Genomic DNA, 17,073 nt, shown 5'->3' with positions numbered 1-17,073 from the left:
CCTGGGACCGCTCGCTGCAATCCCCCGGGGGACCCTGTTACTGCAAAAGTCCTTCTCTCTGGTCACACACTCCCAGGGGTTAACCGCCCCCTGGAACCGTCTCTCTCTGAATCTTCAGCACGCCTGGTCCCCGTCAATCCCCCTTCGTTTTACTGTTCCCCAGTCACTTACTGCAGGAAGCGCCGTTCACGGGGTGCAGTAGATCCCACCGCTGCCACCAGTTGTCACGGAGTGTGGGGGAGTCCAGGCCCTGCACCCCTCTTCCTGGGATTCACTGAGACTCTCAGCCAGCCAGTAGAACAGAAGGTTTATTAGACGACAGGAACACAGTCCAAAACAGAGCTTGTGGGTACACCCAGGACCCCTCAGTGAAGTCCTTCTGGGGGAGCAGGGAGCTTAGACCCCAGCCCTGGGGTTCCCTGTGTTCCTCCACCCAGCCCCAAACTGAAACTAAACCCACCGAGCAGGTTCCCTGCTGCAGCCTCCCATCCACATTCCTGGGCAGAGGTGTCACCTCCCCCTCCCCCTCCTGGCTCGGGTGACAGGCTCTCAGGTCTTCCGTCCCCAGGGCACATTCCCAGGTCAACACTCCCCCCTCCCTGCTGCGTCACATCGTCACATCCCTATTTTGGCTTCTGTTCCTTCCATCTTCTTGTTAATATTAATTGTGTTAAGTATCTGGTCAAAATGTATCTTTTTCTTTTTCCATTTTTTTCTTTTTTTTCCAGTCAAGGTTGAAGCAAAATGGGCATTAAATGTGTCAGCCTTCTTGATGTCATCAGTAAGGCTGCAAATCTTTCACAGAGGTCAGGGATTCCATGACTTTCCAGGACCTCCATGACTTCTGCAACAGCTGGTGTGGCTGACCCTATGTCCACCCGAGCAGCTGGAGCGGCACCAGGGCCAGCTGCACCAGCCGCTACTCCGGCAGCTCCAGGCAGCTGGTCTGGGAGCAGCAGCGGCGCCCCAGGCTGTGCCCTCAGCACGGAGCAGCGGTGGCGGGGGGACCCCAGGCCGCCGCCAGCCCCTGGATCAGCAGCATCCCCCGGAATCCCCTCCCCTAGGGTTACAGGGCAGACAGTGACACAATCTCTCACTGGTCTGGATTGCACCTAGAACATGACAATGTCACTGTATTGAAATCTACAGAGACTCTCTTTGCTCCCTCCCCCTTGCCTCTTCAGTCAGTGATGGTACCAGAGAAACTAGCTGTTTTATACAGCATGACTTCCAGGTTTGTCAGATATCAGACCACTCCCCCCCCCCCCCCCCCCCAATATAAAGCCTAGAATTTCATGAGCAAAGAAACTGCATTTTCTGTCATTTAAAAAAAAAAAAAAAAAAAAAGCTCTGTACACATGTCTCTTCTTCCCATGCTTAAGGATGCATGTGCCCTCCTGATCTCGCTCTTTCCTAAGTGCCTATCACTGTGGTATCTATGTGCCCTGCTGGCCCTTTATGTGTGTCACCCTCTGTTGCGGGATATGTACTTTGCCTAGTGTTCTAGGGTGAAGGAGGGGGCTCTAAAGTGATTATTGTTTTTCTGATTGCCTGTCGAAGGGAATAATGTGAAAGAAACAGCTTCTGTTTATTTTTAGGGTGCAGAAACTGTGAAAGGATTGTTGAAAATGGCCAAAGAAGCTGTGCCACGTAGTCGTTGGAAGGAGACCCCAGTGGTCCTGAAAGCTACAGCTGGACTGAGGCTGCTGCCAAAGCCCAAAGCCCAGGCTCTGCTCTCAGAGGTAACCTGAGAGATCTCTGTGCAATAGTATGGTCCTCCTTACGGTACCTTTCATAGCTCACTTCTCCATGTTCTCTACCATTACTTAGTCCCAACTGCGAAAAACAGCTGTAATTCCATAAGAGTGCATGAGAACTCTCAGACCTTAAAACCCTCCTGCTGTGGCCCTACACCCCCGTCTTGATAGAGGCATAAAGGGTGGATGGAGAGGGGCCTAGTACACATCCTTCTTTCCTTCCTAGTGCCCGGAGGAGGAGGAGGAGGAGAAAGCTTTGCCTAACACCACACATTCATGCTTTACTTCCTACTGGTCTGGGGAGAAAGGGGAAGCTTTGTCCAGCACCCCCAGTGGAGAGCAAGGCCCCAGGCCCAGAGAATCTAACCATCTCTCCTTTCCTCAGGTGAGAGAGGTCTTTGAGGAGTCACCCTTTCTGGTTCCAAATAACAGTGTTAGCATCATGGATGGATCTTCTGAAGGTGGGTCTTGGGAAGTTGGGTTCCAGAGTTATGTAGACGACACTATATGATCCAGAATGTAGAGAATCCTACCAGAGGAAACGTTTCTGTATGGCATTGGATGAACAGAAACCAAGTTGGTCCCTGCACCAAAGAGTTTAAAATCTGAAGAAGTGGTTTTTTACCCACAAAAGCTCATGCCCAAATAAATCTGTTAGTCTTTAAGGTGCCACCAGACTCCTTGTTTTTGTGGATACAGACTAACGTGGCTACCCCCTGATACTTGACACCATGTTTTATTAAATATCTTCATGAATGATCTAGAAGATGGGCTAAAGACTCGTTAGTGAAATTTGCAGATGACACTAATTTTGGAAGCACTGCAAACCACTAATGAGGATATAAAAACAGCACTAATTAACCTGAGCGATATTAGACAGCTTGGCGAATAATGTAATTAAATTCATCTTGAAGAAATGCAGCTAATAGAGTAGCATAGAAACAGTCCGAAACACAGAGTTGCAGCAAAACGCAGAGAACCAGGAATGGCTGAAACAGACTATAGACTAGAGTGGGTAGCAAACTATACATGAGTCTGCAACATGATATAGCTGCAATAAAGGCCATTATAAAACTGGAGTAGGTACACAGAAGTCTCACATCACAGAATAGGGAGGTGACAAATCTCTCTTTAAGTAGTGCTGATGAGACCCATCTGAAAGGTTACATTCAGTACTGAGCTCTTCATTACTACTTGAGCTGTGTGAATAACTGATTTTTTGGTTTGCTGGCAATTCCAAAAAGTTTAAAAAAATTGTTTGGGACCAACCTGAAAATGAACATTTTCAAAATGTAAGTGTATCAAGAAGTCGGGGGGGGGGAATGATTTGAAACATTTAATTTCCATTTTGAGCCTTTTCAAATAAAATTGAAGGAAATTTCAAAACCAAAAAATTAAAATTGAACAATCAAAAGGTTTTGTTTAAAAAATGTTGAAACATTTTGATCTTTTTTTTTCAGATTTTTTTAAAAAGTTTTTATTTTGACCAAAACAGTGCAGCAAATTCAACATGAATTTGAGAACTCTTTTTCGGTCAACCCAAATCTGCACCCCCCCCCCCCCAAAAAAAGTTGAAAAATTTTGCCCAGTACTAATTACCACTAATATAGTAATAATTTCTGAAAATAGCAGAAAAAATAAAGGACCTATTTATGAGGAAAGATTGAAAGAGTCAATGCTGGTGTAAGAGACAATGAGCATGATCAGTCTGTAAGTATTTGAAGGAAGGACATAAATTATTAGTGCTATTCATAGTGTATTATTAGGGGTAATGGGATGTAGCCCTTGAGAATGCACTGTAGGGAACAGTATTGCATGCGCAGGGAGGAGGACTAGTGGGGCCTAGTAGAGCCTACTATGGCCTTCATAGGTTTTTATTTTCTAAGTTCCCTCCTCAAACAGCATCTGTTTCAGCTGGAATCCCACAGCTGATGTACGCCCAATGCCAAAACGAAGCTCAGTGGCTAGACCAGGAGAGGAGGAGTTATTCATATTTTACTGGGTCTCACTAAGCAGATCCATGTTTTTTCAGATCTAACTGTAAATACGACAAAATTAAAATACAAAGAATGTGTATGCAGTTTTAAGGTTAGGAATTTAAATGCTCAAAAGTCAGCTAACACCGAAGGTAAATTTACGTGTTATCTTATCTCAGTGACCGTTTGTGTATCGTTGTGATACAGAGCCCAATTCTTGTCTCTGCTCTAGATGCACAGATGCCAAAAAGCCCTCTCCCCACTCCTCCTTTTGATCTTACATGACATGTCATTTTGTTATAAGTGTAAGTTAGATTGCGAGATGTTTGGGGCAAGGAACTTGTCTTATTTGTTTGTCTGAAAAGCACATATAATGTAATACAAATGATGACTAACTCACAGATTGTATGAGGGTGTGTGAGGAGGCAGGAGGTAGAAGCAGTTTCAGTTCCTCTTTTTTTCCTTGCAGGAGTTTTAGCCTGGATCACTGTGAACTTTCTGACAGGTAATTAACTGCTTGACTCACTGTTAGGCTTGAACTGGAAGGAATTTGGAGTTGGCTCCCCTGTCTGTGCCCTCCCCCCTTGCCTGACTTACTTTCCCTTTCCTCTCCACCATGGTAGCAGAGAGGGGGAAGAAAACAGGAGAAACTAGAAGAAAGAGCCTCTGTCCTGGCTGAGGGAAAATGGTAATGGCCGGATCAGTTCTCAGAATTTGTTAGAGCTGGAAGTATTTATTCTTCCCCTTCTGTACCTCGCCAAGAATCAGCTACAGATTGGGGGATTTATGCTCTGCTAGAGATGGGGGAGAGGATTTTATCCGCATACAATTTTTGGATGTGTAGGGATTTCCCCCCCTTCTTCTCCATGGAACTGAAGCTGAAATCAGGAGGGAAGATCTCTCATCTCTGCCCTCAGTCCCTGCCATGTGTCTGCCAGCCCCGTGGTAATGAGTTGGGGGAAAGAGGTCATCCTTTCAGTCCCCTTGTTTCTGCCTGACACCACCCCAGCATGTTCCAACATTATGTGAAGCTAATCTTCATCTGGCTATGGATCCTTCAGACCAAATCAGCCCCGGTACAGGTCTGTGATGCATTGATAACAGGATGGCTTAAGGATTTATGGGCAGTCTCTGAGTTAAAAGCGGCTATTCTGATCATGATATTGTCTGCAGGGCAGCTGTACAGCCAGAACCAGCAGACAGTTGGGACACTGGACCTGGGAGGAGCCTCAACCCAAATCACTTTCCTGCCACGGTCTGAGGTGAGGAGTAGACACAAGCATGTGTGCTAGAGTTGACATAACCATGGGTAATGGTGCCCAGGCACACACGTGCTCTGAGGACTCACTTTTTCAGCACAGGCATCTGCATGTCATCTGCGAAGGTCAGTCTGCTTTGGTTCCCTTTAATATTGACAATGAAATTCAATGACTGGTGCTTGTAAACAAAATATCCTGTTTAAGGAGAAAAGAAAAATGGATATAAACCAAAGAAAAGCAGCTTGTGTTGTCTAGGCCCAGGCTGGGAAGGCCTCGCTATCACGGGTTAGACTTTGTGTGTTACAAAAGGAAAAGGTTCCCAGGGATGTTTCTTGCATGTTAGAAGAAATTCTGAGTGGTGTTAGTGTATCTTTCCTAATAGTCTGCCCCTTTGCTCAAGCAGTGAAGAGAAAGCACTGGGACAGGAACAGGTTGTGGGAGGCGGGATCACACGTGGAGAGAATGTGCAGAAGAGTCTGTGCTCACTCTCCTTCAAAGCCTGCAATGGAACCCAAAATCCCTGAGTTTCACCATTTCTGTACTGTCAGCAAATAACTGTGAAACTCACTGGCAAAGTGTGTGTCTCATCCTCCTCTAGGGACAGAGGATGACAACTTACTCTTACCATTATTTACACTACTAGCTGAAATGGCAGAGGTCTGTGTGGTGAATCTGCAGGTTCCAAGCCTGCTGATGACTCATGGGGATGTCAGTATGATGGTACATGATGCAATTTATGGCTTTTTTTTCCCCCTGTTGGCTTTTTTAAGAGCAAAGAAATTACACATACAAAAACAACACTGAAAGAAGATTATTAAGGTTGCAAAGTCAAGTGCTAAAAAAATGCCAGAATTTAGACCCCTTGTGCATCTTTAATTTAATTTTATGATCACATATTATTTTTTCAACAGAACCCATTCCTCATTCTGTTTTTGAGTGCTTGACTTTGCAACCTTGATAATGTTCTTTTAATTTAGATTTTTTGTGTAATATAATTAATGACTCTTACAAATAATAATTCATCCTCACAAGGGGCAGAAGTAAGGCTGCATGGGCTATACTAATTTTGAGGGCTGGACAGGTGAAGCATTATGGGTGCTACCCCAATACCAAAATTATGAGTTATTTGTCATGGAGGATGGATAGCTCCATGAGGCCACATTGGATGAGTACAGTAAATTATCTCGCTGCCTATGTGAAAATTAGCAATAATATTATCACTAGGTTTGGGTTTTTTTTTTATTTTTGGGGTTTTTGATTGAGTAATAGGGACTGAAAGATATACTGTTTACTTAATTTTTAGGAAACCTTGGAGCAAACCCCTGTGGATTTTGTCACCTCATTTGAAATGTTCAATAGCACTTACAAGCTCTACACACACAGGTGAGGTGCAAGAAGCTGTCACTTCCACTGGAAAATCAGTCCTTTTCACAACCTGAGATCTGCCTAGGATGTAACATGTTGTCCCATAGTGAGTTGTTGAGCCCTGATCTTCCAACTAGATTATCTGCTTGAAAACCACTTTGGAAAGTGTAATTCAACTATCAAGACACAACCTGGTCAAAGGACTGGAAATGGGATACAGGACCTCTCGCATCCCAAACCACCAATTCCAGAAAGGCTTGGCTTATTAGTCACTGAGAAGCTCATTGTATAAAAGTAATGTCCTTTGATCAGTTTTATCCTCTTGCTCTGTTATGAGGGTAAATAGGAGCACCTCACCTACCATCTTTAGGTTCTACATTTTGTGTATCAGTATGTAAGGGTCCATGGTGGTCCCTCCCCATCAGTCTCGGCAGGGGGGCCAGGCCCCCTCGCTACCGCTTGGCTGCCCAACAAAGCTTAAGGGGCTCTGAACCCAGTAGTCTATGAGCTTCTGGACAGGGCCAAGCAGTAAGCAGTCTATAAGGCTCTGGCCCTTAGGCAGGGCAGAGCAACAAGCCGTTTTAAAGGGGGTCTGACCCTCGGTGTAGGGCAGAGCAATAAGCAGTTTTTTGCCTGGCCTCCTGGCTCAGGCAGATAGACACAAGCCTCTCGGCCTAAGGTGAGTAACTGGCCACCCCAGGGGTGGGGCAGCCACAAGGGGTGGGAGATGGGGCCCACCTTTCTCTACCAGGTCCCAGCCCCGGGCCCTGACAGCGGTGGAGGGGTGTGCCACTGGGTCAGCGGGGATCCCACTTAAACACGCTGACCAGTATTCTGGCCATACAACCAGACTATTGTCTGGTGTCCCTTGGCTACTTCCTATGACCCCATTGCAGTCTCATGGGGTCCTCTGTCTTCCCGGGGTTACACAGCCAGCGACAGTCCAAGTAGCTCCTCTGTCCTCCCATCAGTTGGCCGACCTAGCAGTCCTTCTGGGTCCTTGGCGTTGCAGGGGTCGTCCTCAAGCGTGGGGCTCAGCAGTGGGAAGGATGCATCTATCTCCTTTGCCAGCTCCCCTCCAACTGAGCTGCAGGGCCCACCTTTTAAGCATCATGTCCCACTCTTCTGCTTCTGGCTGGGAAGGCGGGGTTGGTCCGGCTCTGCCCACCCGGAGGTAAATAGTGCTTCCTTCCCCCCAGCCCCTTACAGTCATGGCTGGGGTCCATGCCCCCTCGCTACACAGTATCGTGTCCCTCTCTTATTCCGCTCCTCTCAAAATTAAACAGCTCAGTCTTCTCGATCTCTCCTTTGCATAAAAGTGTGCCCAGGCCTCTAGCATTTTTGTCACCCACTTCTGAAATTGCTATTTCCTTTCTGAGATACGGTGAATCGAACTAAGCCCAGGTCAGGGCATACCACTGAATGATATAACAACATTAAATTATTTTAAGAATTATTTTCTAACCTATACTTTGTGTATCCAAGCAGTTTGTTTGCTTTTTTTGCCCACTGCTGCTATTGAGCAGGGGTGTTTATTAAGCGGTCAACAGTGATGCCCATTCAGTTTTCCCGTGTAATTTACAGTTAGTTTAAAACTCAGCCAAGTGTGATGAGTTAGTGATTTCAGTCCAGTCCTAGTGCACAAGAGCCATTATCACAATTAGAAACTTGGTTAGTCGTCTTAGCTGATGTAATGAGTTCTGTGGTGTCAAGTGTCCCAAGAATTGGTCCTGGAGTCTGTCTTTTTCTCTCTGGCCTGAATCAGTTGCCTGTGGTCATTTTTCCTATTGTTTTACATTCCTTGTATCTTTACCCAAAGTATTTCTCCACTGCCCTCTTGGTTATCACATTATATTTTGTGGGCATCATAGATTAAAGTTGCCCAATTTCTGTTAGATCATCATCTCCATCATTGTGTATGACTTGGGTCGTCTTGCTTATTTCCCATTTTCATTGCATTTGTTTGTAGAGATGTACACGCGTTAATGCTCCTTTTTACTTCGTTCTTCTGGTTCAGCAAGTCCCCTTCTTCTCTCTGATGCTTTTTATTTTAAATCTCAGAAATTCACACCAGATTTTTTGAGTTGCCCAAAAACTTCCTATTCTTCTTCTACCTACTTCCTGCCTAGTTTTAGATTTGTACCCCATATGTGTGCTTTGTAACACCTTGTTTTTGCATTAGTCCGTTCGCACTTGGAATTCTTCTCCTAGCAGAGGGAAACTATCTAAGATGTAGAGGGGGATGTGGGATAGGAGGCACAGAAAGAGAATCTAGTTTGTGCATGCCATAGATCTAGGGCTGGCTGTGTGTGAGGCATGTCAGATGAGCCAGGGGAAATGGCAATGTTTTGTTTTGGGTTTTTTGCAGCTATTTGGGCTTTGGACTGAAAGCCGCCAGACTAGCAACGCTTGGAGCCCTGGAAATGCAAGGTATAGTCCGTTGAAATAGCCATGTTAGATACTTAAAGAGGTGGGTGAAGTTAATCTTGTGCCAGCTGCCCCTTTCCCATGCTTCCCATCCTGTATCTTACCCTTTTCTCCATTTCCCAGGCAGTGATCTGCCCAGAAACGGAGAATAATATTTATTTCCCACTAACAGGTGAGAGGCCCAGCTGTGCTGCAGCTTGCAGGACCAAGGAGGGAGCGTATTCCAGAGTTCAGACTATTCCCCAATTCAGAATCAGTTTGTGCAGCATTTAACTTTTTAACCAAATCTTAATTTCCCCATGGACAAACTGTAAGGCATCTTGGGCTTTTCTCTCCTTCCTCTGGAGTAGTGATTGGGGGGAGGGGGAGCATTAGGAGGTCTCAGCCCTTTCTGACTTTCCTCTGGCTTCCTTGCAGCAGTGGATGGACAGATGTTCCGAAGTTCTTGTTTACCGAAGCGACTGGAGGCAGAGTGGCACTTTGGGGGAGTGAGATATCAATATGGTGGCAACAGAGAAGGTATATTAAGGAGGTTTTGTTTCTGGCAGAAGGTGATTTGGGTACCTTCCTTTTGTGAGATAAGCCTCAGACCCTAGGAAGAGGGTGTTTTTGGTCAACACCCTTTCTGTGACCCTGTTCTTTGTGAGGATGTCAGTCAGTGCTCAGGGTATGGTCACAGAGCCAACCACAAGTCCCTTGACATGGAAATCCCTTGATACAGCGCAGGAAAAATCTGAAGTGATCAGGCTCAGGGCAGCTGGCCCTATAGAAGTTGCCATTTCTTACTGCAAAATGCTGTAGATCTCTGGTAGGCAGTTTTGGATCTACTGGTCCCACTGAGGTAAAATTAGTGATTAATTTTGAGAGCTCATGGGATGGGTGAGGTCTCAGAAGGCTGAAGAAGGGCAAACATTGTACCTATCCTTGAAAAGCGAAAAAAAAAGGACCTGGGAAATTATAGACCTATCACCCTAACATCAATACCTGGAAAGATACAAAAAATAATTTAAATAATCAATTTATAAGCACCTAGAGGATAATAGGGGATAAGTAATAGCCAACATGGATTTGTCAAGAACCAATTGTGCTAAATCAATCTAATATTCTTCTTTGACAGGGTAACTGGACCAATGCATAAGGGGGACACAGTAGATGTGATTTATTTTAGTAAAGCTTTTTACACCATCACACGTGAGATGATCATAAGCAAACTAGGGAAATGTGGTCTAGATGAAAGTACTATAAAGTGAGTGCATGACTGCTTGAAAATCTGTACTCAGAATCATTATTGATGGATCATCGAACTGGGAGGACGTATCTAATGGGGTCCCGCATGGTTCTGTTCTGGGTTGGATACTATTCAGTATTTTCATTAATGACTTGGATAATAGAGTGGAGAGTGTGCTTATAAAATTTGAGGATGACACCAAACTGGGAGGAGTTGCAAGCACTTTGGAGGACAGGATTGGAATTCAAAAGAACCTTGATGAATTGGAGAATTGGTCTGAAATCAACAAGATGAAATTCAATAAAGACAAGTGCAAAGTACAAATGTAGGAAGGAAAAATCAAATGCACAATTACAAAATGGGGAATAACTGATTAGGCAGTGGTCCTGCAGAAAAAGGATCTGGGCATTATAGTGGATCACAATGAGAGCTCTGCCTGCACTGTGGGAGTCCTGTGTGTGCACTGTGCAGCCTAGTCTCTGAAGGATTCATACACAGTTCTGCAAAAACACGTGAGGTAAATAGTACCAGGTGACACAGTTGGGCCTGGGTCCTGGCTGAGTCCAAGTATAATGCTGGAGTAGAGAACGCGCATAAGAATGGCCATACTGGGTCAGACCAATGGTCCATACAGCCCAGTATCCTGTCTTCGAATAGTGGCCAGTGCCAAGTGCTTCTGAGAGAATGAACAGAACACGCAATCATCAAGTGATCCATCCATCCCCTGTCATCCGCTCTCAGCTTTTGGCAAACAGAGCTAAGATCACTCAGAGCATGGTGTTGCATCCCTTCCCATCCTGGCTAATAGCCACTGATGGGCCTATCCTCCATTAACTTATCTAGTTCTTTTTTAAACCCTGTTATAGTTTTGGCCTTCACAACATACCCTGGCAAAGAGTTCCACAGGTTGACCGAGCATTGTGTGAAGAAATACTTCCTTTGGTTTGTTTTAAACCTGCTGCCTATTAATTTCATTGGGTGACCCCTAGTTCCTGTGTTATGTGAAGGAATAAATAACACTTTCCTATTCATTTTCTCCACAGCAGTCAAGATTTTGTAGACCTCTATCATATCCCCCTCTTAGTCATCTCTTTTCTAAGATGAACAGTCCCACTCTTTTTAATCTCTCCTCATATGGAAGCTGTTCCATGCCCCTAATAATTTTTGCTTCCCTTCTCTGTACCTTTTCCAATTCCAGTATATCTTTTTTGAGATGGGGCAACCAGATCTGCATGCAGTATTCAAGATGTGGGCGATCATGGATTTATCATAATGCCTCTACATATTTTCTGTCTTCTTATCTAACCCTTTCCTAATGCCACTACACATTGAGCAGATGTTTTCAGAGTGGGAGGGGGGAGGGATAGCTCAGTGGTTTGAGCATTGGCCTGCTAAACCCAGGGTTGTGAGTTCAATCCTTTAGGGGGCCATTTAGGGATCTGGGGCAAAAAAAATTGGGGATTGGTCCTGCTTTGAGCACGGGGTTGGACTAGATGACCTCCTGAGGTCCCTTCCAGCCCTGATATTCTATGATATGTATCCACAATGACTCCACACTCTCTCTCTTGAGTGGTAACATTTAACTTAGACCCCATCATTTTGTATGTATAGTTGGGGATTATGTTTTCCAGTGCATTACTTTGCATTTATCAACATTGAATTTCATCTGCCATATTGTTGTCCAGTTGCCCAGTTTTGTGAGACCCCTTTGTAACTCTTCGCAGTCTGCTTTGGACTTAACTATCTTGAGTAATTTTGAATTGTCTGCAAATTTGCCACCTCACTGTTTATCCCTTTTCCCAAATCTTTTATGAATATATTGAATAGTATTGGTCGCTGTACAGACCCCTGGGGGACACCACTATTTCTCTCTCTCTCTCTCTCCTGAAAACTGATGATTTATTCCTACCCTGTTTCCTATCTTTTAACCATTTCCTGATCCATGAGAGGACCTTCCCTCTTATCCCATGACAGCTTACTTTACTTAAGAGCCTTAAGGGACCTTGTCAAAGGCTTTCTGAAATTCTAAGTATAATGTACTAAAAGTTGCTGAGATATTATGGAAGAGAACTTTCTCTTGGGTTTGGATGTCTAAACTTCTCCCTTTCACACACACACTCTCTCTCTCTCTTTCTCACACCCTTTCTTATTTCTCCTTTGGACTCTGCTTTCTCTTTTGCTTTCCCATCAAATTGTCACTGGTTCCTCTACCTCCTGATCTGACTCTGTGGGTTCATTTTTGTGTGTTTGCCCTGACAGGGGAAACAGGATTTGAGCCTTGCTATTCAGAAGTGGTGAAGGTCGTACAAGGGAAATTGCACAAGCCAGATGAGATTCGCAGAAGCTCCTTCTATGCCTTCTCCTATTATTACGATCGAGCTGTTGACACTGACCTGATAGGTAAATCAGCTTGTGATAGAGAGCTCTTGTGTGATGTGCATGTTCATTAACTAGGAGAGGGAAACTGAGGCATTGAGGTTACCTGGCATGAGGAGTGGGAAGAAGAGGCTGTGGGAAGATGGGCCACCTGTGTGGCTTTGATGGAGGATAGGAAGAAGCACACCCAGGGAACAAACATGGAGCTGAGTCCCCCCAACACAGTTTGTCTTGGAGGACCTTTCCCAAACCTGAAGAGCAGCTCTGTGTGGCTCAAAAGCTTCTCTCAGTCTCCAACAGAAGTTGGTCCAATAAAAGATATTGGTTCACCCACCTTGTCTCTCTAATATCCTGAGACTGACACGTCTACAACTATGCTGCATACAGACTCTGTAGATAACGACTTTCACTTTCTTGTGTTTTACCCTCTGCAGCTCTGTGTATTCTGTGCTGCAGAACCTACCCTTTGCCTCAGTTATGGTCCAGAATTTAAGCTTTTGTTTGAGATTTTTTTTTTTAAGACCTCTGATGGTGCTTTCTCATCTCTTACTTTTCAGATTATGAAAAAGGAGGAGCTCTAGAAGTGAGAGATTTTGAAAGGAAAGCTAAAGAAGGTAAATATTGTGAAACGTGAGAGGTATGGGGAAAAGGAGATCATGGCAATATGTGCAATAATTATACACAGTACAGGACATGGGATTGATTTAAAAAATAAATACAAATCAGCTATGCCCAACTGCTCCCTCCATCCATCCCTCGCTGCCCTGTCATGTATCCATTATCAGTTTACTCATTTCTTGTAATAGTTGCAGTAGAAGCAAGTCTTGAAGAGGAATTTGAAGACAGAAAGCATACTGGCCTTACAGTTCAGGGCGTGTGTTGCATTCATAAGGATCATTGTGGCAGGAAGTGGATCTACTGTATTAAAATCAAGAGGGACTTCTGGACTTCATGTCTGAGCTTAGCAGAATGATGACCCTTGTTAGTCACACATCCCATCGCTTTTGAACTCGTTATTTCTCGAACAATCTGGACTCTCTTTGAATTCTGTTAAAGTTCACCTGGAAGCCACTTCTGCTTTTCACCCTCCTATGAGTGGATCCTCTAGTTTTCACATCCTATTATGAAAAAATATTTGAAGGGCCTGATTCATGTGTTTCCATCTGTTCATGAATCACCATCTTGAGACTTGAACTTGGTATTTACAAAGCTAATGGCAGTGCAGTTTGAGTTGTCATGTTGTTCATTGCTCTATCCATCACTGAATATGGTGTTCCTGATAGCGACATTAGCCCAAAGAGCGAGATCCAAGACCTGCTGGCTGATCACCCCCATGTACGTTGTTCCATAAGAGTAAGGTGTTTCTGTGCCCACACAGAATTTTTAACTAAAATGGGCTCTGATTGCCACTTTAATCCATCTATTAATTATCCATAATCCTCCCCAAATCACATTTGTGCTTCTCTTGCTCACCTCTGTAGTGGGCTGCGACTACATCTGTTAATAAGTAGATAAACATGTTCTATAGTATAGTGTGTAATGCGGAATTTCATATTTGGTCAAATATTTATTATATAACAAATCACAAGAGGGGGTGTTGATAAAAGTAGGAAGTCCCCTTGGGTATAAAGAGTGTATTAAGACTTTGTTTGTGTACATGCAGCCAACGTATTGGCCTGTTACAGCCTAGCTGATCACTGGGGTGTGGCATTCTGTACCGAGGCTGAAAAAAGGCTGTTCCTTAGATTTGGACTCGGAGTTAGCAGTGGTTGTCTGCTTGGCTAGGTTCGTATATAACCTGTGTGCCTGGCTGGTGGTCTGTAATATCCTTACAGCTAAGAGAAGCGACTGCGCCCATTACAGATGCAGTGTAACTGTCTCCCAGCTATTGGACCTGTGAGGAATTAGCCAAAAGGAAAGGGTGGAAGGCTCAATCTCGAGGGCTCCATTTGGGCTAGCAACCTAAAAACCTTAGTAACAACCTAAAATCACAAGGGAAAAATTCAGTTAAGAAATGAGCTGTTAAGAGAGATGGTGGAATCTAAGTCATTGGGGGGATTCCAGGTGAGATGACTAGACAAGGAATGATCTGGGTTGGTGTGTCCTTTGATGAAAGAGTAGGTAACCTAAGAGCTCACTTCTAGCTTTAATGTTCATCAAAAGCTGACTCAGCTTTCACTAGAGCTGTGTGAATGCTCTTGCTGAGTTAAGAGGTGTTCATAACGGTGTCCAAAGAAAACAAGAGAAGTACCTTGAACATAAAATACTAATGTGCTAATCCCTGGCACAGCTGTGCAGACTCAGATTCCCTGTACATGGAAGCGAAGGGTTTGTGCTCAGCACCTGTGCCACGGGCTCTGATTAGATGTGCTGTTTAGTCAAGTGTTCTACTAATGAATACCCTTCTGAGCCCCCTTTCTCTCTCTCCCCCCCCCCAGTGTGTGATAACTTGGACAGGTACACCTCCGCCAGCCCTTTCCTCTGTATGGATCTCAGTTACATCACTGCATTACTAAAAGAAGGCTTTGGATTTGGGGATAACACACTCTTACAGGTGAGAGAAGCATTGCAAGGACCTAGCATGAGCTTTCCTGTATCTTGAGAGAAGAAGATGCATTAACACTCTCTGGCTCATGGAATCTCACCTCTTCCCTCTACATACACAGTGGTGGGATGAGACAGGGTGCATTTCATAGAATCACTGCTTTGGCAAGGGACTGAATATAGCCACTGGCCTGTTTGGTTATGGTGACCTAGAATTAAGCAATAGAAACTTCCAGACATTTGTCATTTCCTGGTGATCTTCTCAACTCAAACTTTACCCAAAATTTAGATTTTGTTTAAAATAATAATACAAGAAGTTTTCAAAACCTAACAGAACTAATTTCCTGATTTAAAAAAATGTATTCAGTATAAATAGTTATGAACAAAAGCTTTCCTCTGCAGTATGTGCAACCCCACCATGGAAGCTCTGAGGACTCGACAGTATCAGTGGTGAAAATAAAATTAGACCTGAGAAATTCTCCTACTTTGAATTAACTTGGGTGCTGCTAGTCACATAGGGAAGGGAATGTGTTTGATGTACATATGAGCCAAAGGCTCTTGGCTTTTACTCTGCTCTGGACCCTTAAGTTCCTGTGGCTGTGCCTGCTTTGTACATGTCCTTTGTCATTTGCACTGAGGCACTTGTTGGCAGCTGCTCTTCCCTTGTAAGTAGCACAATACACCTTGCAGTTTCCCAGCACTCTACAAACTCCCAGAACAAATGCCCATTGGCAGAGCCCCTCCTGACCTTCCTTCCACTACCTAAACTGGACACACAGGTCCAGCTGACTTTCTTCTTTTTGAACAGCTACTTCCCTCTCTCCTTCTGGCCACGTGCATTCAAGCTCTTCCCAATTTCCTACCTTCCAGTTCTCAGCCACACCCTGGATGCTATTATCTGACATTTGTATATAGGGCTGTAGGTGTGGGTGGCACTGTGCAAAAAATTGCTGCCCCCCAAAACTTTCCAGTACAGATGATATGACAGGTCTTGCTGGAGAGAGAGAGAGGACAATAAGCGAGTTAAGAACAAAATTTACCTCTAATAAGGGGATGAGGCTGCTTGTTTCATAGTGGACATGTTTTTATTAGGTTGGTATAGGAGGGAGGGTTCAGGTGGAAGAAATGTAAGAAAGTGGCTGCAGAGGGATGTGAAAGAGGAGGAGGAGAGGATGCATGGGGAACAGGATCAAGGAGGCTGTCTCAAAAAGAGGGAGCAGCATGGGAGAAGGCACAGAGGTATTTGTGGGGAAATGATTCAGAGGGTGCAAAGGGAAGTAGATGTGCACACTGAGTGGATGTGGAAAGAGCAACAGGAGATGAGATGGAAGCAGAGTCTTCACTGAAACAAGACTGGATTTGATACGGAAGGAAATTAAAGGCTCAGGGTGAGATAACGTTAGACATGGACAGCAAGAGGAAGAGAAATTTGGCAGCAGCAGGTTTATATTCTCACCAGCTGCTAACTCCCACCCAATCTCTTCCCCACCATCTTCCCTCCCCCATGAAGCACTTGGTTCCTCCATCCATCCAGGACATCTGATCCCAGCCCTCCTCATGTTGTGCAGTTTCCATGTGTAGAACCTCTTGAACCTAAGCACTATGAAGGATAATCCAGCTCCTTCAAAAAGGCCAGCTCAGGGGCATTATTGCTCTTACCAATCATGAAACAGGAATTAAAACAAGAACTCCTGTGTTTATCCCATTTTTTCCTCTGTGGCCCAAGTTCTGTCTGGCTGTGGAAGGAGGTTCTGTGGGCTTTATTATTCTTCACAGTGCCAATCTCTGCTTAGCTCTTCCTCCTCATGTAACTGGCCAGATCCCAGGTGGAGAACACTTAGCAATTTGTTGCTATGGGAAGATTTTAGGCAGGTCAGTGGGGAGGCAGTCTGGGGTTGGGGAGGATTTCCTACAGTGGAGAACAGGCTGAGACTGTTCACTTTGCTTCCTAGTATGTTCACCCTTTTCCCCCACATCACTTGTTTCTTAAATTCTTGTCTTCAGTATGATTGTGAGGCCAGGGACCAGTGGAGGCTAGCAAGAAGAACAGGACAGTGAGGAGTGCAGAGGGAGACAAAGTTAAAGAACTGAAAATGATACTGGTCCAGATTGTACAGTGGGCTAGAGATGAGTACAACACC

At 44.6% G+C, this 17,073-nt stretch overlaps 1 protein-coding gene across 5 annotated transcripts in view; it reads left to right on the top strand.

Annotated features, from left to right (window-relative positions):
• Positions 1–17,073, top strand: part of ENTPD5 (ectonucleoside triphosphate diphosphohydrolase 5 (inactive)) — a 44,238-nt gene that overhangs the window by 23,056 nt on the left and 4,109 nt on the right. For 4 of the 5 annotated variants that reach the window (XM_074955914.1, XM_074955915.1, XM_074955913.1 and 1 more), the window contains 10 exons: positions 1,599–1,742; positions 2,143–2,218; positions 4,203–4,238; positions 4,907–4,995; positions 6,296–6,375; positions 8,726–8,787; positions 9,202–9,303; positions 12,272–12,412; positions 12,946–13,002; positions 14,827–14,942. In XM_074955914.1, the coding sequence (XP_074812015.1) occupies positions 1,599–1,742; positions 2,143–2,218; positions 4,203–4,238; positions 4,907–4,995; positions 6,296–6,375; positions 8,726–8,787; positions 9,202–9,303; positions 12,272–12,412; positions 12,946–13,002; positions 14,827–14,942 (903 nt within the window). The remainder of the gene's footprint in view (positions 1–1,598; positions 1,743–2,142; positions 2,219–4,202; positions 4,239–4,906; positions 4,996–6,295; positions 6,376–8,725; positions 8,788–9,201; positions 9,304–12,271; positions 12,413–12,945; positions 13,003–14,826; positions 14,943–17,073) is intronic. The other variant, XM_074955918.1, reaches the window with a different exon arrangement.

This window comes from Natator depressus, chromosome 6 (genome assembly GCF_965152275.1).
Source record: "Natator depressus isolate rNatDep1 chromosome 6, rNatDep2.hap1, whole genome shotgun sequence".
Lineage (NCBI taxonomy): Eukaryota > Metazoa > Chordata > Testudines > Cheloniidae > Natator > Natator depressus.
Note: the sequence above shows the minus strand (reverse complement) of the source record. Positions and strands in the feature narration are given on the sequence as shown.